The sequence below is a fragment of the Microcaecilia unicolor genome, chromosome 7, assembly GCF_901765095.1.
Source record: "Microcaecilia unicolor chromosome 7, aMicUni1.1, whole genome shotgun sequence".
Taxonomy (NCBI): Eukaryota; Metazoa; Chordata; class Amphibia; order Gymnophiona; family Siphonopidae; genus Microcaecilia; species Microcaecilia unicolor.
Genome location: NC_044037.1, coordinates 172,999,313 through 173,021,781, shown reverse-complemented (window position 1 = coordinate 173,021,781; position 22,469 = coordinate 172,999,313). Strand labels below are relative to the sequence as shown.

The following is a 22,469-nucleotide window of genomic DNA, read 5'->3' as shown; positions in this document are numbered from 1 at the left end:
GGACAAGGTCATAGTGGAGAAACTGAATTAATTTTTCCTTCTGTCTTTATGGAAGAAGATGGAAGAGATCTGCCTGTACCAGAAATGGTTTTCAAGGATGATGATGTGGAGGAACTGAAAGAAATATCAGTGAATGTGGAAGATGTACTGAGCCAAATTGACAAATGGAAGAGTAGTAAATCACCTGGACCAGCGTACATCCAAGGGTACTCAACGAACTCAAGCATGAAATTGCTGATCTGCTGTTAGTAATATGCAACTTCTCATTAAAATCGTCTGTAGTACCTGAAGATTGGAGGGTGGCCAATGTGACACCAATTTTTTAAAAGGGTTCTAGGGGTGATCCGGGAAATTATAGACCAGTAACCCTGATGTCGGTACCGGGCAAAATAGTGGAAACTATTATAAAGAATAAAATTACAGAACACATAGACAAACATGGTTTAATGGGACAGAATCAGCATAGGTTCAGCCGAGGGAAGTCTTGCCTCACCAGTTTGCTTTATTTCTTTGAAGACGTGAATAAACATGTGGATAAAGGTGAGCCAGTTGATGTAGTATATCTAGATTTTCAGAAAGCTTTTGATAAAGTTCCTCATGAGAGACTCCTGAGAAAATAAAGAGTCATGGGATAGGAGGCAAGGTTCTAGTGTGTATTAGGAATTTGTTATTGGACAGAAAACAGAGGATAGGGTCAAATGGTCATTTCTCTCAATGGAGAACAGTGAACAGTGGAGTGCCGCAGGGATCAGTACTGGGATGGGTACTATTTAACATATTTATAAATGATATGGAAATCAGAACGAGAGAGGTGATTAAATTTGCAGATGACACAAAACTATTCAAGGTTGTTAAAATACATGTTGACTGTGAAATACTGCAGGAAGACCTTAGGAAACTGGAAGACTAGGCATCCAAATGGCAGATGAAATTTAATGTGGACAAATGCAAAGTGATGCACATTGGAAAGAATAATCTGAATCATAGTTATCTGATGCTAGAGTCCACCTTGGGGGTCAGCACTTAAGAAAAAGATCTAGTACTGAAATCTCCTCAATGTGCAGCAGCGGCCAAAAAAGCAAACAGGAAGGATGCTAGGAACTATTAGGAAAGGGATGGTGAATAAGACCGCAAGTACTATAATGCTCCATGGTGCAACCACATCTTGAGTATTGCATTCAGTTTTGGTCGCTGTATCTCAAAAAAAGATATAGCAACCAAAATGGTAATTGGATGGAACTCCTCTCATGTGAGGAAAAGCTAAAGAGGTTAGGGCTCTTCAGCTTGGAAAAAAGACAGATGAGGGGAAATATGATTGAGGTCTATAAAGTCTATAAAGAGTGCTGTAGAATGAGTAGAAGTAAATCGATTTTTTACTCGTTCGAAAAGTACGACGACTAGGGGACACTCGGGGAAGTTACATAGAAATACTTATAAAACAAATAGGAGGAAATATTGTTTCACTCAACAACTAGGTAAGTTCTAGAACTCTTTGCCGGAGTATGTAGTAACAGCGGTTTGCGTACCTGGGTTTTAAAAAAGTTTGGACAAATTCCTGGAGGAAAAGTCCATAGACTGCTTTTAAGACAGACATGGGGAAGCAACTGCTTGCCTCGGGATTGGTAGCATGGAATGTTGCTGCTAATTGGGTTTCTGCCAAGCACTTGTGACCTGGCTTGACCACTGTTTGGAAAACAGGATACTGGGCTAGATGGACCATTGGTCTGACCCAGTATGGCTACTCTTATGTTCTTATGTAAATAAGTCAAGATGGGGGGACTATTTTCATTACCATATCACTCTCAATAACAGAGTACCTAGGCAGGAAAGGCACATAAGCACCTATGTGCATAAAACTCTCTTTTACTTGTAAGCAAAGACTTACAAAATTACCCCCATAGCAGCAAGTTGTATAACTATGCACTACTGAACTTCTACGAATGCCCACATTTTGGAATGCCCCTATCTTAGATGTGCGCATTACAGTCTAGTCATATTCTGTTACATGCTGTTCAGATGTTTCTGCGCATAAATTCCAATTAGTGCTCATTATTGCTTGTATCAGGCACGCTGTTTGGGGTTACGCACAGAGTTCCGTGCAGAAATTTCAGTGCGATGTATAGAATCTGGGGGTTAGCATGCTGCAACCTGTTTGGCAGCTGTTGATTAAAAGCATGCACATTAAATTTCCACATCCAGAGGAAAGCTGGTGCCACAGAGCATGGATCTGAGGTCCTGTACGGAAGTTTGCACATTACGCCTCTCATTGTAAATGAACAGTAATCTTATCACACAAAAAAATCTGGGACAAATGAAGTCAAATGTTTAGTTTTGTCAACAGAAATTTTGCACGGCATGTATTTGCAGAAGTTCTTTCTTTGAAATAAAAGTCCCTTTCTTCTTTCCATGCATTTCTTTAAAACTTGAGCCTGACAGCAAAGGCTAAGAACACATCCTGTTCAGTTTTGCATGATGTGACTTTAAATTTCTTGACTTCATCTTGGTGTTTTGGCTATGAAGGGTATAAAGGAAAAGTCACTGACTTCTCAGTTTGCATTCTTTTGTGATTAAGAGTCTGATCTCAAATTTTAAAAATTATGTAAGGAAGTTCTGATCTCAGTACTACATTCCAGCAACTGCTCTGCTAGCATAGTTTTGCTAAAACAAGCTTCATGAATTTGAGACTTCCACTGAAGTTTGTTTGACCTTGTTTGACTGATGAGATCCCCTACAAGGGATAGGTGCTGTTTTGGCATGCATGAAGCTAGATTTACACGTTTAAATTGACATGTGTGTGTAAGTGATTTTAAAGACATTATGAATCACGTAAATCACAGACTTCAAAATGGACTCTTTCCCACGGACAGAGGAAACATCCTACTTACTCCGTTACCGAAAGATGCTAAAAAAAAGCACAATGGACCTAACCAACTATCGACCAGTAGCATCTATCCCACTCATAACCAAACTCATGGAAGGCATAGTAACAAAACAACTTACTGAATACCTAAATAAACACTCAATTCTCCACGAATCTCAATCAGGATTTCGATCAAATCACAGCACCGAAACTGTTCTAGTGTCTGCAATGAACTCATTTAAACAAGCAATTGCAACGGGCAACAACGTACTCCTCTTACAATTCGATATGTCCAGCTCCTTTGACATGGTAGACCATGAAATACTATTACATATACTAGAATACTTCGAAATAGGAGGCACAGTTCTCAAATGGTTCAAAGGATTCCTGACCACAAGATCGTACCAAGTAACAATGAATGCGGACAGATCACCCCCATGGACACCGGAATGCGGAGTACCCCAAGGATCCCCCCTCTCACCAACTTTATTCAACTTGATGATGATACCTTTGGCTAATCTACTAGCAAATCAAAACCTCAACCCCTACATATATGCAGATGACGTCATGATTTCTATCCCATTCAGACATGACTTAAAGGAAATCACCAACGAGATCAACCAAAGCCTCCAAATAATGCACTACTGGGCAGATGCATTCCAGCTGAAACTAAACGCAGAAAAAACACAATGTCTTGTTCTCACCTCAAAACATAACACAAAAAACTTCTCCACCATATCCACACCATACTGTTCTCTGCCTGTCTCCCAAAACTTGAAGATTCTAGGAGTCACCATTGATCGAAACCTTACTCTTGACAACCACGTGAAAAACAGGACGAAAAAGATGTTCTACTCCATGTGGAAACTCTAAAACCTTTCTTCCCGAGATACGTATTCCGTACCCTGGTACAGTCAATGGTAATAAGTCATATTGATTACTGCAATGCACTGTACGCAGGCTGCAAAAAGGAGAACATCAAGAAACTCCAAACTGCCCAGAATACTGCAGCCAGACTCATATTTGGAAAACCTAAATATGAAAGTGCAAAACCCTTAAGAGTAAAACTCCACTGGCTCCCACTTAAGGAACGTATTACATTTAAGATCTGTACACTGGTACACAAAATCATCCACGCAGACGCCCCAACTTACATATTAAGCCTTGTGGACCTACCTCCCAGAAACGCCACAAAATCATCCCGAAAATTTCTCGACCTGCACTTCCCCAGCTGCAGAGGACTAAAATACAAGCTGATGCATGATACCACCTTCTCATACATGGGCACAAAGTTGTGGAACGCAATACCTAGAAACCTGAAAACAATCAACAAAACAACTATCTTTCGTAAATCCCTCAAGACATATCTCTTCAACAAAGCATACAATGAAAACCTAGAACCTTACTAATCCACTGCTGAAAACCTACCGTTCACTATACCTAATAAATGCCTCCCTTCTACTCTTTACTTCTTCCCTTAACTAATCTCTGTACAACAATAATTGTACCTGACATCCAAGAATAATTGTATTAACAAAACTATGTAAGCCACTTTGAGCCTGCAAATAGGTGGGAAAAAGGTGGGATACAAATGCAATAAATAAATAATTAAAGCAACTGCTACTTATATACGTATACATGCAGCACACACAGATTTGAAGGGGACTCCGACTGAGAAACCCTTGAAATTGTACATATAGTCCATATTTTGCAATGCAGTGCATTCGTGCTTCACAAAATTTCTCCTTCAACATTTACACAGAAAAAGGATCTGCGTATAATAAATGTAAACCACTTTGTATGTACCACCCAAAGGTGGTATATCAAATCCATGACCCTTTATTTTTCTTTTCAAATATTCATTTTATTGTATATCTTACATAATACAACAAGCAAAAACAGAAATTAGCCTCATATAGAAGCACACATCAAAAGTAAATACATAATTAAATTAAATCAATATTGATGTCTAGCCCACAACTTGGAGACAGAGAGAAGAAATAAGTCAATAAATAAAAATTCTAATCAAATAGAGATATGATCCTCTTCAAACAAATTCATGACCCTTTACACCTATTTAAAATCAGGCCTACATGTCTGTTTTCTTCTTTGGGCCTGGATTTGGAAGGAGAGCTTCAGGAGGGAATTATGCCCCACCCCACAGGTGTTTAAAACTATCTCAGAATGCCAAACATTTTAGTTTCAGAGCTTGGTCCTTTCACTGGCTCCCCTTATATTTGCTATTTTAGAAAATCCAGCGCTTACACTTGTAAGTGTCAGTGCTTACTTGTGCAGGTAGCAAAATCTGCCATTTAACCCATGTAAGTGCTGTTACAAAGCCTCAAGTCAGAACTGTATTTAGCTGTGCCCTGTGCAACTCACCCACGGGTGTCCCTTACCCCACCCTATCCAAATTACCACCTCCAATGAGAGGAGGCAGTGGACTGGAAGCAATTTATGTACCTCTCCATATTTGTGCCCTGTGTGGCCGTATTGGTACATAGCTGCTCTGAGTGACATTTATTTGGATTTTGCTCACATCTTTTCAGTAGTAGCTCAAGGTGAGTTATATTCAGGTACACTGGGTATTTCCCTGTCTCTGGAGGGCTCACAATCTAAGTATGTATCCGAGGCAATGGGTGGTTAAGTGACTTGCTCAAGATTAAAGGAACAGCAGTGGGATTTGAACCGGCCAACTCCGGATGGCAAGAACAGCACTCTAACCACTAGACCACTCCTCCACTCCATGTTGCATTTTGAATGTGTTTTTTTGTTGTTGTTCTTGTTTTTTTATTTTTGATTTTTGGGAAAGGGATGTTGCTCATAGGTTTTCAGTAGTAACTCAAGGTAAGTTACATCAAGGGTACAGTAGGTATTTTCCTGTCTCTGGAGGGCTCACATTTTAAAGTTCATATCTGAGCCAATGGAGAGTTAAGTGACTTACCCAAGATCACAAAGAGCTGCAGTGGGATTTAAACCATGGCTTTCCTGGTTCTCTGCTTAATGCTCTAACCAGTAGGCTACTCCTCCACTCCTGATTGTTCCTGCTGGGTATACATATAAAGTATTGCATATCAAGTAAACTAAGTTTATCTTGTTGGGCAGACTGGATGGACCGTACAGGTCTTTATCTGCCATCACTTACTATGTTACTACGTATGTGCCACCAAATACTAGGGATGTGTAGTGTTATTTTATTTATTTAGAATTTGCTCACACCTTTTTCAGTAGTAGCTCAGGTGAGTTACATTCAGGTACTCTGGATATTTCTTTGTCCCAGGAGGGCTCACAATCTAAGCTTGTACCTGAGGCAATGGAGGGTTAAGTGACTTGCCCAAGATCACAAGGAGCAGCAGTGGGATTTGAACCAGCCACCACTGGATTGCAAGACCGGTGCTCTAATCACTAGGCCACTCCTCCACTCCTTAGCACACTTTTGCCCCCCTGTTTACAAAGTGAATGGGCTGTGTCAGCATTAGTGCATCAGCAGCTGCTAGCATGGCTTTGTAAACAGAGGGGGTTGATTTGTTATGCATCTTAAATTTTAGTGCATGCATAATCAATTTAATGTGCATAAATTAACACATGTATGATCAATTTGTGCACGTTAAAATGTTTAAAAACATATTATACATTACTTTATTAACATAAATGTGTGAAACAAACTGAAAACATTAATTAGAATAAGATGATAAGCAAAAATATCCAAAAATCAACCAAACATTTTTTTGGCTGTGCATATCCCTATGTGTTTTCCAAAAGGCTCCATGTTCAGTAAGTCTTTTGTACAACACAATGCACATTTTGCCCTTGGACGTCATTTTGCAGATCTAGACAAATTATACAAAATTGGACTTTAAAACATGACAGATTTATTTTATATTTTGTTAAGGTTCTCTCATCTTGTTTAGGTAAAAACAATGACTAGGAACTACATTAATAATAATTTTTACTTTGTATTTATTTTTAATGTAGTAATATGTATTTGATGTATTTCATACATATTTCATTATGTATTTTATAATACTGTAAAGTACATTGGGTGATCTTTTGATGGTCCAGGAATATGGGATATAAAAACTCAGATTAGATTCTGTAAGCACTATAAAAAAACATTCATATACTCAGGGTGTTTGCGTTCCGGGGCTGGAACTCTCACCTGCGCCCGCATTGGGCTTACCACCGCTTTGTAAAAGGGCCCCTTAGCACATAAATGCAAGGGGGCAGAGCATGGGCATCACCTGGGCATGTCTCCCACTTATATGCACATCATACAGAGTACAGTAAGTTACACGTATAAATGCTGTATTTACGCACTATCTAGTTAGAGGTAGCATTTTTTTTAAAGATGGCTATAGTGAAAGTAAAGCAAGTTTTTATCCCTCTTTATTTAGTTGTTATGGATGTAATAAAAGTTTGGAATTTTGTTTGGAGTCCTGTTTGTGATGGTGAGAGTCACTTGGGCCGATATTCAAACCGCGGGAGTTAGCTGGGCTAACCAGAATATTCAATGCCAGGCCGTTTCCGGTAACTGGCATTGAATATTCGGTTTATTTTTGGCCAGTTAGAAGATGACCACTTGTGTTTATATTCAGACTTTAGCCAGCCAAAGATATCCCACATATTCATGTGGCCAAGTATAGGTGCTAAAGTGGGGCTGAAATTCAGCAGATAGCCGATTATGTTGGCTGATTTAACTGGCTATCTATTAGCCGCTAACCGGTGATATTTAGAGGGAGATAGCCGGCTATCCCCTGCTGAATATTGCCAGATAGCCAGTTATGGGGCTTTTAACTGGCCAGAAAAATGTGAATGTTTCATTAAAGTGGAATTACACTACCCATTAGGCAAAAGAGACAACTTTAATGTCTGTGTCTTAAGGAACAACAAAACAATGCAAGAAGAAAAAAACCCCAATAAATAACATACTGACAACAAAGGAGGGAGAAAGCACATATATATATATATGCATGTATGAATAATGTCTGTAATTAGATAATTAACTGGAAACATTAATCCACATTATAGTTAAAATGAGGAGGAAATTACATCAGAACTGTTGTACATGTGATCTTGGAACCTCTTACAGTGCACAGCAGTTCCAAGTTCGAGACCTTTATGCAATTTTCAAATCATTTATCATACCTCCAAAACAAAAATATCTTTATTGTGAATAATACTAAATGTAAAAGTTAACTTTGATTTTTAGCGCATTTATAGCTCTTCTATTGGTGCACAGTAATTTGGGTGTTATAACCCTGGAAGCAAACCTACTGCCGAAACGCTTATGAAGTGTGTGAGCGTTGGGTGGTTTAGATGGGGTACAGCGCTGAATATCCTTCCTCAATAAGATAAGCACTATGGGGCCCTTTTACTAAGCTGCGGCAGAAAGTGGCCTGCGGCAGTATGAGCGCGGTTTTTGGGCATACACCGGGCCAGTTGTTGTCACATCCTGGAAAAAGGGCCTTTTTTTAAGGGGCCAGAAAATGGATGTGTGGCAAAATAAAAACCAGCGCGCGTCCATTTTCAGCCTGAGACTTTACAGCCAGCCACCCATTGACTTAGCGGTAAGGTCTGGCACGCTACCTGGGTGGTAGGCATGCAGCTCACATCCATTGTATGCCAGTTTATTAAACTGTTCTCTGTATTCAGTGCTGAAAACTACCACTACCAGGTATCGCTGAAGCATTTCAATGATAGTTTCTCTAATAGTGTAATTATCTTGCATTGAGACTTTTATCAGTTAATCTATATTATATATAACTATATAGTTACCTAATAGTTTAAAAAAATGTTTTGTGGTTATTTCAGCTCCATCTCATCAATTCCGTCGTGAAGAGACTATAGTTATTGCCCTGGCGTCAGTGTTCGCGTTAGCTGTTTTAATAGTTGCTGCTTTCTTTGGATACAGGATGTTTGGAGGTAAGGAGCTGTGGAACATTTTTAGAATGTTTTTGTTTATTTGTAAAAGGACCCCTAAAAGCTGTGGAAGTGGTCTTCATGCTTTTCAATCCTCTTTTCTTACAGGGGATCGCAAACAAGGTCTTCATAGTATGAACATGATGGAGGCAGCAGCTTCAGAACCCTCCCTGGACCTAGACAATCTTAAACTATTAGAGGTAAGAATGCTTATTAACTATGTACCATTGTCCACCAGGTGCCCAACACATAACTCCCTTATCCATAAATTTTTAGAAAATATGGGGTATAGTTATCAACATGGGCTACCATTGAGCCATGTTATTTTACCGTTAACTCATGCTATGTCAGCACAGGTCCCATTTTGTGCAACAAGATCTAGTTAGTTAATAATTGGGGTTAACAGTAAAATAACATGTCTTACTCCCCCCCCTTCCTTTATGTCTAGTATGGGACTATTTAGGGGGGAAGTTATCAAGGTGCAGACGCTGACTAAATTAGTCCCAAATATTCAGTTCTTGCTCCTGTCTGGTACCGGCACTGAATATCTGGATAACAGGCAACACCTGTAAGTTATATTGGTACAGCCAATATTCAATGCCATACCCAGATAACTAAAGGGAAAGGGAAATGGGACTTCATATACCGCCTTTCTGTGGTTTTTGCAACTACATTCAAAGCTGTTTACATAGTATATTCAGGTACTTATTTTGTACCAGGGGCAATGGAGGGTTAAGTGACTTGCCCAGAGTCACAAGGAGCTGCAGTGGTAATCGAACTCAGTTCTCCAGGATCAACGTCCACTGCACTAGCCACTAGGCTATTAAAGAGGCATCTAACTGTACATTATGGGGCAGATTTAAGAAAGAGCACCAAAAATTAAGCGTCATAAATATGGATGCTAACTGTACGTTATGGGTAAATTCAAGAAAGAGCACCAAAAATTAGATGTAATTGTAACAGCAATTGTGTTTGAAGTTACTGTTATTGAATAGGGCGTAAGTTGGGATGCGTGCACCTGACTTTAGGCATGAGCATTTACGTCATGTCAAAGGCTGGTATAAATGCTGGCACCTAAAGTTGGCAGTTGCATGTGTAATTAATAGTATTCTGTAACTTATGCGCACAACTGCAAGACATGGGCCCAAGAGCATGCTCCTCTTCCCCTTGTACTTGGCAAAGACAGCATTTAGGTGGTTTATAGAATAGTTCCTAAGAGCAGTTGCATATTAACTGCAAATTAGTGACAATTAGCATCAATGCCACTAAGGACTATTATTTGTACTTAATGCCAAGTGGCACCTAATTAAACAATTACTACTAGACATATGCAGCACTGTACACTGCATATGTAAGAGAAAGTCCCTGCTCGACAGGGCTTACAATCTTATCAAGACAGACAGGACAAATAAGGAATAAGGGAATTGCCGTGAGCTAATTCAGAACTACTGCTGGGCTACCGCAGGAGCCCGGCGGTTGTTCTCACCCCCCCAGTGTGCGCCATTTCCGGCACTACAAAAACGTTTATATTTTGTAGCACTGGTGCTTACCCAGCGGTAATCTGGCAGCGCCACGCACTGCCTGGTTAGCGCAAGAGCCCTTACCGCCACTTCAATGGGTGGTGGTAAATGCTCTCCCCCCTCCCCCCAACCCGAAGTAGCCGCACGGCAAGTGTTTCACTTACCATATAGCCATTTGTCTTCCAGAAAAGAGACATCCTTTTACACACTGCAGTAAAAGGGGGCCTCAGCACGTGTCAAAAACACACGCTAACGCTATCGCATGCCCCTTTCACTGCAGCTTAGTAAAATGACCCCTGTGTTAGGGACCGCACCCAATTAGCATTATTCTGTAAATTGCATGCTCAAGTTTGTGCACTAGTTGAAAATTTGAGTGCCCAATTTTATAGAATCCGGAGTATATGTTATCTCAGCACTGGTATCTGTGATGCCCAGATAAATTTCAGGTCCACTCCTGCTACTATTCAGAGTGTGCTGCAGCAGTCAGAGCTAATATTCATTGACACTGTCCAGTAAAATACCACCAAATATTAGCATTTGGGCTGGTCAGTGTGATTTAACCTGGCAGGAGGAGGAGCCTCTTCTGCCCAGTTAAATTGCTTTGAATTATTGACCCTTGTGTGTGTAGGCTAAATATTGGCACTTATAAATACAAGATATATGTATATGCAGACCTGCCTCTGGAACACTGTGACCCCACCCACTCCCTCCATGTATAGCACTGTACACATAGCGCCAGATTCTATATATTTCGCCTAAAAACTCCACGCAGAAAACATTCCAGCCTAAGCGTATTCTATATGCAGCGCCTAGATTTAGGCACTGTATATAGAATACGCTAAGTTGATACCTTAGTGCCTAAATCTACATGCCTTCATTTACACCAGTGAAAACATGGTGTAAACCCCAGCGCGTAGATTTAGGCGCAGAGAGATATATTCTGTAAAGTGTGTATAAATTTTGGAATGCCCATGAAATGTCCGTTTCCCTGCTCATAGCCACACCCCTTTTTGCCTGTGCTCATTAAAATTTAGCGCAGTGCATTACAGAATATGCTTAGTGATTTGCATAAATTCTAATTATCAATTAGTGCCCATTATTGCTTGTTAAGTGCTGTTAACCCTGATTGGCTTGTTATTAAGTTACAAGCATTGTTATAGTATACGCTTGAATTTCAGCACGGAACGCTAGGCGAGATATATAGAATCCGGGGGATAATGCCAAATTTCAGCATGGCACTGAACACCTATGTGGTTTTTGAAAGCTGACATCATAAGTTTAACTATTGGGTGGGCAATTATATAAAAGCATATTTCTCCAAAAATGCTTTTAAAAATTATATTCCCCACTCATGTTCCAGATGATTGTCTGCTGAGAATAATAAATTATGCTTCCCGAATCCGCATTGTTTCATCTGATAATATATGTTTTTCAAATTCAATCCAGTGTCTAAGAAATCATGTAGTATGGAATGAGGGGCCTAACCAACCCTGTGCAGTCCAGTTAGAACTAGGGGCAGTCTGTGAGTGGAGCCAGTGCTTAACCAGTTAGCCACAATATTCTAACCACAGCAAAAAGGCTGTCCTAACTTTAGCTGCCGAGCTAACTGGCCACTGGTTGTTGGTTGGTCGACTACACAAGTTTCCTGAAGTTTTTGAGATGTACATAAGTAATGCCACACTGGGAAAAGACCAAGGGTCCATGGAGCCCAGCATCCTGTCCACGACAGCGGCCAATCCAAGCCAAGGGCACCTGACGAGATTTATGTTATTGTTATGATGTATGATTGTTGTACAAGCTGATTGTTTTATTTTATTGTTTTTCTCTAGTAAGAAAGATTTGTCTGTCTTCTTTCCTATCTTTAAATGGAGTTCCTAAATAATTTTAATTTATAAGGCGTATTTTCAAAGCACTTAGACTTATAAAGTTCAATAGTAACCTATTGAACTTTGCAAGTCTAAGGAGTCCTTTTACTAAGGTGCACCGAAAAGTGGCCTGCGCTGGTGTAGACGCGTGTATTGGACGCGCACAGGTCCATTTTTCAGCGCACCTGCAAAAAAGGCCCTTTTTTTGGCCAAAAATGGATGTGCGGCAAAATGAAAATTGTCATGCGGCCATTTTGGGCCCGAGATCTTACTGCTACTCATTCACTTAGTAGTAAGGACTCATGCATTAACCGGGCGTTAATCATCAGCATGCACACAATGCCGATTACTGCCTGGTTAGCACTGCGCACCAGAAAATGAAATAGTTATGAACTGGCATGCGTTGGGCACACGTAGGCACATAAATGTGTTAGTAAAAGGGCCCCTAAGTGCCTAACAGGCTTATTTTCGAAAGAGGACGCCCATCTTTTGACACAGATCGGAAGATGGGCGTCTTTCTCATAGGGTCGCCCAAATAGGCATAATCGAAAGCCGATTTTGGGCTTCCCCAACTGCTTTCCGTCGTGGGGACGACCAAAATTCTCGGGGGCGTGTCAGAGGTGTAGCGATGGCGGGACTTGGGCGTGCCTAACAGATGGGCATCCTCGACCCATAATGGAAAAAAAAGGGCATCCCTGACGTGCACTTGGACGACTTTACCTGGTCCTGTTTTTCTTACGACCAAGCCATAAAAAGGTGCCTGAACTGACCAGATGACCACCGGAGGGAATCAGGGATGACCTTAAAAAGAGAGGATAGAACCTCTGTCCACGTGGGTGTTGTCTACAGACCCCCGACACAATTGGAGGAACTAGATAAAGATCTGATCGCTGATATTCAAAAGTTGGGGAAGAAAAGAGAGGTGCTGTTGTTGGGAGATTTCAATCTGCCAGATGTAGATTGGAAGGTTCCGTCTGCGGAATCGGAAAGAAGTAGAGAGATCGTGGATGCTTTTCAAAGTGCTTTGCTCAGACAAATGGTGACAGAACCCACGAGGGAGGGAGCGACGCTAGATCTGGTACTCACAAATGGGGATAATGTGTCAAATGTCCAAGTGGGTGCCCACCTGGGCAGCAGTGACCATCAAACAGTTTGGTTTGATATGACGGCTGAAGAGGAGGGTGGCCACTCAAAACTCAAAGTCCTGGATTTCAAGCATGCTGACTTTAGTAAAATGGGGGAATACCTGAGGAAGGAGCTGATGGGATGGGAGGAAATACAAGAAGTGGAAGGACAGTGGTCCAGGCTGAAAGAAGCTATAAATAGGGCCATTAACCTTTATGTTAGGAAAGTAAATAAAAGCAAGAGAAAAAGGAAACCGATATGGTTCTCCAAGCAAGTAGCTGAGAAAATAAAGGCTAAAGAGTTGGCGTTCCAGAAATACAAAAAAACTCAAAAAAAGGAACACGAGGAGGAATACCGGATGAAACTGAAAGAAGCCAAGAGAGAGATACGTCTGGCGAAAGCGCAAACGGAAGAACAAAAGGAGGGGTGGCAAAATTTTCTTCAGGTATATTAGTGAAAGGAGAATGACTAAAAAGGGAATTGTGAGACTAAAAGATACTGCGAACCGCTATGTGGATAATGATGAAGAAAAAGCAAATTTGCTAAATAGATACTTCTGTTTTCACAGAAGACAATCCTGGAGAGGGACCGCGATGGACTTGAAAAAGTACAAATGAGATTGAAGTGGATAGAGCACCGTTCACGGAAGAGAGTGTGTATGAACAACTTGAAAAGCTAAAGGTGAACAAAGCCATGGGACCGGATGGGATCCACCCTAGGATATTGAGGGAGCTCAGAGAGGTTCTGGCAGGTCCTCTTAAAGATTTGTTTAATATATCCTTGCAGATGGGAGAGGTTCCGAGGGATTGGAGAACGGCGGATGTGGTCCCTCTCCACAAAAGTGGTGATAGGGAAGAAGCTGGAAACTACAGGCCGGTAAGCCTCACTTTGGTTATTGGAAAAGTAATGGAAGCGATGCTGAAGGAAAGGATAGTGAATTTCCTGGAAGCCAATAAGTTGCAAGGTCTGAGACAACATGGTTTTACCAAAGGGAAATCGTGCCAAACGAATCTCATTGAATTCTTTGATTGGGTGACAGGAGAATTGAATCAGGGACGAGCTATGGACGTAATCTACTTAGATTTCAGCAAAGCTTTTGACACGTTTCCCCACAGGAGGTTCTTAAATAAACTGGATGGGCTGAAGATAGGACCCAAAGTGGTGAACTGGATTAGGAACTGGTTGACGGACAAACGCCAGAGGGTGGTGGTGAATGGAATTCGCTCGGAGGAGGGAAAGGTGAGTAGTGGTGTGCCTGGGGCCGATTCTGTTCAATATATTTGTGAGTGACATTGCCGAAGAGTTAGAAGGTAAAGTTTGCCTATTTGCGGATGATACTAAGATCTGTAACAGAGTGGACACCCCGGAGGGAGTGGAAAACATGAAAAAGGACTTACGGAAGCTAGAAGAATGGTCTAAGGTTTGGCAATTAAAATTCAATGCGAAGAAATGCAAAGTGATGCACTTAGAGAGTAGAAATCCACGGGAGACATATGTGTTAGGCGGGGAGAGTCTGATAGGTACAGATGGGGAGAGGGATCTTGGGGTGATAGTATCTGAGGATTTGAAGGCGACGAAACAGTGTGACAAGGTGGTGGCCGTAGCTAGAAGGTTGTTAGGCTGTATAGAGAGAGGTGTGACCAGCAGAAGAAAGGGGGTGTTGATGCCCCTGTATAAGTCATTGGTGAGGCCCCACCTGGAGTATTGTGTTCAGTTTTGGAGGCCGTATCTTGTTAAGGATGTAAAAAGAATTGAAGCGGTGCAAAGAAAAGCTATGAGAATGGTATGGGATTTGTGTTACAAGACGTATGAGGAGAGACTTGCGGACCTGAACATGTATACTCTGGAGGAAAGGAGAAACAGGAGTGATATGATACAGACATTCAAATATTTGAAAGGTATTAATCTGCAAACGAACGTTTTCCGGAGATGCAAAGGCAGTAGAACGAGAGGAGATGAAATGAGATTGAAGGGGGGCAAACTCAAGAAAAATGTCAGGAAGTATTTTTTCACGGAGAGAGTAGTGGATGCTTGGAATGCCCTCCCACGGGAGGTGGTGGAAACGAAAACGGTAACGGAATTCAAACATGCGTGGGATAAACATAAAGGAATCCTGTTCAGAAGGAATGGATCCTAAGGAGCTTAGCCGAGATTGGGTGGCAGAGCCGGTGGCGGGAGACGGAGATAGTGCTGGGCAGACTTATACGGTCTGTGCCAGAGCCGGTGGTGGGAGGCGGGACTGGTGGTTGGGAAGCGGGGATAGTGCTGAGCAGACTTTTACGGTCTGTGCCCGGAAAAGGACAGGTACAAATCAAGGTAAGGTATACACAAAAAGTAGCACATGTGAGTTTATCTTGCATTTGGTCATTTCTGTGATGGGCGTCCTTGGTTTCCATTAGCGCCGAAAATCAGAAACGACCAAGTCTAGGGACGCCCATCTCTAAGGACGACACAAATTTTAGGATTTGGACATCCCTGACCGTATTATCGAAACGAAAGATGGACGTCCATCTTGTTTCGATAATATGGGTTTCCCCGCCCCTTCGCCGGGACGTTTTGCGAGGACGTCCTCAACAAAACTTGGGTGTCCCTTTCGATTATGCCCCTCCACGTCAATTTTATTATAATATTTGCTATGTGAACCGTTCTGATTTGCTATGCAATAAGTAACGGTATAGTAAAATAAATAATAAATGTTGGCTGCTGCCCAGTTAAATTCCAGGTAGTGGTTGAAGGGTTTTTGGTGTCCCGTGCCTGTCCCTTCCCCCAAAGACAAGTTGACCCCCCCCCCCCAGACCTACCTGTGATATACCTGGTGGTCTATGGGGTCCGTCGGGCAGAAGCGATGTCCACTTACTCCAACGCTCTGGCCTCAAAATGGTCAGGGCAACCTCTAGCTGCCTTCCGCTCAACAGAAAGAAAATTATTATTCTATTCCTTTTGAAAAGACAAAATATTTACAGTGAGCTCTAAATTTTCTTAATTCTTGTATTGACATCTGTTAATAGAATGGAAGTAACTATTCATACTTGATCCATCTATATGAGGAGTTCCTCCACTGCCTGGAAATATACTTTCCTCTTATTAATAACCTTTTTCATTTATTTGTAGCTTATTGGACGTGGCCGATATGGAGCTGTGTACAAAGGATCTATGGATGAACGACCAGTGGCTGTAAAAATATTTTCCTTAAGTAACCGCCAGAACTTTATCAATGAAAGGAGCATTTATAGAACCCCACTGATGGAGCATGACAACATTGCCCACTTTATGGTTGGAGATGAAAGATTTACAGCAGATGGGCGCATGGAATACTTGTTGGTGATGGAATACTACCAGAATGTAAGTAATCACTGCATAAACACCACAGAAAAGAGGATGGTTTAACTTGACTGGTGAGATGGACAGCTTATTATTTTAATCCAATACATGTCTCTTTGAAGTAGAGAGCTGCACGGCTTCCGTCCCCGCGGGAATCCCGCGGAACCCGCGGGATTCCCGTGGGGACGGAGGCAGTACCTGCGGGGTTCCCGCGGGGATGGAAGCAGTTCTGCGGGGTTCCCGCGGGGACGGAGGCAGTTCCTGCGGGGTTCCCGTGGGGATGGAACCAGTTCTGTGGGCTTCCCGTGGAAGTGTAAGCTGCACCTGCACCAGCCTCTCATCTACCGAATTCCAATTTATTTGAGTGCTGTCTCCTCCTCCTCCTCCTCTTCTTCCTTGCTTTAACAGCATAAATGTGGAAAGTCTTCCATTAAGGAGGTGGTAGAGTCACAAATGATGACGGAATTCAAAAAGGCGTGGGATGAACACAGAGGATCCCTAATTAGAAAATGGAAGTTATATAAAAGCTAACCTTAAATGGCTGCATGTGTGTGGATATGTCAAGTGACACTTAGATGGTGACTCTGGCTGTGATGAATTAGAGCTGATACCTGGCAGACTTGTATGTTCTGTCTCATACATGGCAATCTGGTGTAGGATGGGCTGGAAAGGGCTTAGACAGCAACTTCAGTGGCTGGAACATGAGGACAGTGCTGGACAGACTTTTACGGTCTGCGTCCCACAAATGAGAACATGAATAGGCTGGAGTGGGCTTCGATGGCAACTCCAGCAGTTGGAACATAAGGATGGGGCCAGATAGACTTCTGTGGTCTTTGTTCCAGAAACACGAAAGAAAGACCATAATCAAGTATATAATATCACACTCGTTGATTTAATGATGAATTGATCATGAGTGTGAATATTGGCAGAGTGGATGGACCGTTCAGGTCTATTTGCTGTCACTTACTATGTTACTATTAATCCTCTTTGCTCCCAGGCTGGTGCACAGACCTCAGCTCTGACCCAGGCACAAGAATCAGATGTCACCTGACCTACTGGCGCGTGCATGTGGAGGCCTCTCAGCACACACTGCCAGTGAATCAGAGACAAATCTTACATGTGTGCACCAGAGTGTTCCAAGTTCCAGCTTCCATTCCTTCCTTGCCTACAGTGCTGTGGCTCAAATCCAGAAAGAGACTGAGGGAGCTGACTGGAACTTTCTTTTATGTACTATTAAATTCTTACGGGGATGGGTGGGGATGGGTTAAATTCTTACGGGGACGGGTGGGGACGGGTTGGGATGGTTTAAATTTTTGCGGGGATGGGTGGGGATGGGTAAGATTCCAGTGGGGATGGGTGGGGACGGGTAAGATTCCAGCAGGGACGGGCGGGGATGGGTTGGATTTCTGTCCCCGTGCAACTCTCTACTTTGAAGTGACCCGGTTAAGTGGAAACATGCGTCTGACCTGTAGAATACTGTTCTTATAAACCCAAATGGAGTAAAATTCAGCAGGACACGTAGCAAATAATTTTTAACATCTAGTGCCCTCTTTACTAAGGCAAGCTAGCGTTTTTAGCACTCGCTAACTAGAGACACCCATATATTCCTATGGGTGTCTCTAGCATTAGCATATGCTAATTTTTAGCACGCGCTAAAAATGCTAGCGCGCCTACAATGCAGCTTAGTAAATGGGGCCCCTAATCTATACATTGGGATTATTTAGATCTTTAGTGATGGTGTGCATCTAGTTAGGGTCTCTTTTACAAAGCCACGCTAGCGATTCCCCGTGCAGCAAATGAGAGGAAGCCCGTAGGAATTGAATGGGCTTCCTCTCATTTGCCACACCAAGAATCGGCAGCACAGTGTTGTAAAAGAGGCCCTTAGTGCCATGACTATGCAAAATTACTTGTGTATCAGCCTTCCAGAACTTTGAGATCTGCACAACAATTGTATTTCGATATACCTTCATTTCAAGTTGTAAGATTAAGTGAATATAGAGCAGCTATTCTTTATACAGCAGGCCCAACTTTGTAGAACAGTTTACCATTGAGGTTTAATAAAATAGAAGAGATCAAACAGTTCAAAAGGGAATTGAAGACCTGCTTTTTTATACAGGCGTATGGGGCTGAAGATGATCTGATTTGAGAAGGTGGAAGAGATCAGACTGAGTGATGAGACTGAAGTTTTAAACGATTTTTATGTTGCTTGTTTCTTTTTTGTTATTTTAGTTCAGTAATGTTATGTCGGTGTGAAGATTGTATTTGATTTTATGTATGTGCATTTTGTAAACCGCTGAAAAGTTTTGGATTGTGCGGTATAAAAAAGTTTTAAATAAAATATGTAGATGTCCTATATGTACATATCCTCTATGAGGGAATTTTATAACAGGGCACCGAGGTATGGAGGTGAGAGAGCACCTATTTTTATAAAGGCACATAGGGCTTCTCCTTGTCTTTATAAAATGCTAGTAGAGATCCAGCAAAAAATAATGCCAAGATTGTGGGTGCTGATATTTACCCCTTCTCAGGAGCAGGCATAATTGTTAGCGTGTCAAGTACGTGTGTATTTTACAAAGTACACCTATATATCACAACTGCACCACACTGCCCAAACTCCTCCCCTGAGCACACCTACCCTACAAATATGCACCTACGTGCACTGTGTGTACTTGTAGGCATGACCTGATTTTATAAGAGGCCTTTTAAATGTGAAAATCTGCATTTTACAAACAAAAGAGATTTATTTATGTATGACATTTGTATCCCGCATTTTCCCAAACAAGTTTCGGTTTAATGTGGCTAACATTGAACATTCATAGAAGTGCATTACAATTAATAAACAGTTATAGTAAAAGTATAATTAGAATTGTGCTATTAACATCACTAATTGTAGATAACCTGCCAGATTCTATATATCGCTCCTAGCATTCTGCGTCAAAATCCAAGCATATTCTATAACAACGCGCATAACTTAATTGGCTTAACAAGCCAATCAGCATTTTTAACAGCACTTAAGCTGTAATGAACACTAAATGGCAATAATTACAATTTACATGCCCAACTCTCTAAGTGTATTCTATAACGTACAACTCCTAAATTCTATTGCGCAGAGCCAAAAAGGGGAGTGGTTATGGGCAGGGAAATGAGTTTTTCGTGGGTGTTCCAAAATTTACACACACTTAAAGAATATGCCCATTTGCGCTTAAATATACACACCAATATTTATATCACGTTTCCCTTGGTATAAATGGATGTGCATAGTTCTAGGCATGGGATATCAACTAATCATATTCTATATACCGCGCCTAAATCTAGGCACCAATTATAGAATAGGCTTCAGCAGAAATTTATTCTGTGTGGATTTTTCAGGTGCAATATATAGAATCTATTGCAACATGAGTAAGGTAACGAATGTGCCAATGAGTTAACAGTTACTAGCGTTGGTGAGGAATTTACTAAATAAAAATGCTTTTAACAGTTTATGAAATTTAAGGTAATCGGTAACATATCTTAGTGGTTTTGGTAAAGAATTTATAAAGTTACTTCCTATAATAAGCACCAAATATCAGCCACTCGGGTACTTTTATAAACCTTTTTGGGCTGGATTCTATATATGGCGCCAAAACAATGGGTGCTGAAAAAAATGCTATTCTGTAAGCCGCTCTTAAAGTTAGGCACAGTTTATAGAATAGAGCTTATGCCCAGAAATCATAGAGGGGAATAATTGAATGGCGCTGGCAAAATAGATTGCCGGCGATCTATTTTGGCGGTGCTGCAAACAGCTGGCTGAACCGTATTGTCGAAAAAGATGGCCGGCCATCTTTTCTTTCGATAATACGGTTTGGCCCGTCCAAATGCCAGAGTTCGCCGGGTTTGAGATGGTCGGTTTTGTTTTTCAGCGATAATGGAAACAAAAAGCGGCCATCTCAACCCCGGTTAAATCCAAGGCATTTGCTCATGGGAGGAGCCAGCTTTTGTAGTGCACTGGTCCCCCTAACGTGCCAGGACACCAACCGGGCACCCTAGGGGGCACTTCTAAAAAAAAATATATATATATATACAAATACCTCCCAGGTGCATAGCTCCCTTACCTTGCGGGCTGAGCCCCCCAAATCCCCCCTAAAACCCATTCCCCACAACTCTACACCACTTCCATAGCCCTTATGGGTGAGGGGGGCACCTACATGTGGGTAGAGTGGGTTTTGGGGGGGTTTGGAGGGCTCAACACTTACCATCACAAGTGTAACAGGTGGGGGGATGGGCCTGGGTCCACCTGCCTGAAGTCCACTGCAACCAACAAAAACTGTTCCAGGGACCTGCATACTACTGTCAGGGAGCTGGGTATGGCATTTGAGGCTGGCAAAAAGGTTTTTATTTTTATTTTTTTAGTGTGGGAGGGGGTTGGTGACCACTGGGGGGAGTACAGGGAGGTCATCCCCCATTCCCTCCAGTGGTCATCTGGTGAATTGGGCCACGTTTTTGAGGCTTGGTCGTGAAAATAAAAGGACCAAGTAAAACCGGCGAAATACTCATTAACACCGCTTTTTTTTTCCATTATGCACTGAAGCCGGCCATCTGGTAGCCACGCCTATGCCCACTCATTCTGCCTTCGCTACGCCGCCGACACACCCCCTTGAACTTTTGACAGCTCGGCGACGGGAAAGTGGCGAAGATGTAAAAAAAACCACCTTTCGATTATACCGATTTCGCCGCTTTTGAGAGATTGCCGGCCATCTCCCGATTTATGTCGGAAGATGGCCGGCGATCACTTTTGAAAATGAGCTGGATAGTAACATAGTAAATGACGGCAGATAAAGACCTGTACGGTCCATCCAGTCTGCCCAACAAGATAAACTCATTTTACATGGCTTGTGATACTTTATATGTATACCCGAGTTTGATTTGTCCTTGCCTTTCTAAGGGCACAGACCGTAGAAGTCTGCCCAGTACTGTTCTTGTACTAAGTTCTGAAGCTAACATCGAAGCCCCTTTACACTGCAGCCCATCCCTATCTATTCAGTCACAATGAGGGCGACTTTTATAAAATTAGAGTGTTTATGCATAAAATGCTTCTCATAAAATTAGGTCATGCCTAAAAGTACACATGGTGCAAGCAGTACTTTGTAGGATAGGCACACTCAGGAGAGGTTTGAGTGGTGCATGGGCAAAGTTGCAAATTGCAAATGTATTTTATCAAATAAACCCAGACCTTTCCACTTTATGGGCCAGATTCTATATATGGTGCCTGAAAACTGCGCAGAATACATTTTCACCTAAGTGTATTCTGTAAGCGGCGCCTATATTTAGGTGCGGTATATAGAATACACTTAGTTGATATCATAGCACTTAAAATTACGTGCATCCATTTATATCAAGGGAAACGTGGTGTAAATTCCGGCGCGTAGATTTAGACACACATGGGCATATTCTATAACGGTGCATGTACATTTTGGAATGCCCACAAAATGCCCATTTCCCCACCCATAACCATGCCCCTTTTTGGCCATGTGCATAGAATACGCTTAGCAAGTTGTGTGCATAAATTCTAATTATTGCCAATTAGTGCTCATTATTGCTCGTTAAGACTTGTTATCAACGCTGATTAACTTGTTAAGCTTATTAAGTGCATTGTTATAGAATACACCTGGATTTTGGCGTAGAACACTAGGCGCGATATATAGAATCCAGGGGTATGTGCTACCATTTAGGCCTGCTCCTGAACAGACATAAATATCAACATTTACAATACAGGCGCTATTTCTGCCGTACAGCAGATAAAAGAGCCTGTAGTAGCAATGTTGGAAATTGATTAACTACTTTCCTAATTATTTCATGTGTCTATAGCTTAAACAGAATTCT

General features: G+C 41.8%; 1 protein-coding gene across 1 annotated transcript in view; it reads left to right on the top strand.

The window, feature by feature from the left end:
* BMPR2 (bone morphogenetic protein receptor type 2) overlaps nucleotides 1–22,469 on the top strand; it is a 346,911-nt gene that overhangs the window by 262,722 nt on the left and 61,720 nt on the right. Inside the window, 3 exon segments of the mRNA XM_030209147.1 lie at nucleotides 8,672–8,782; nucleotides 8,888–8,979; nucleotides 16,401–16,631. Coding sequence (XP_030065007.1) covers nucleotides 8,672–8,782; nucleotides 8,888–8,979; nucleotides 16,401–16,631 — 434 coding nt within the window.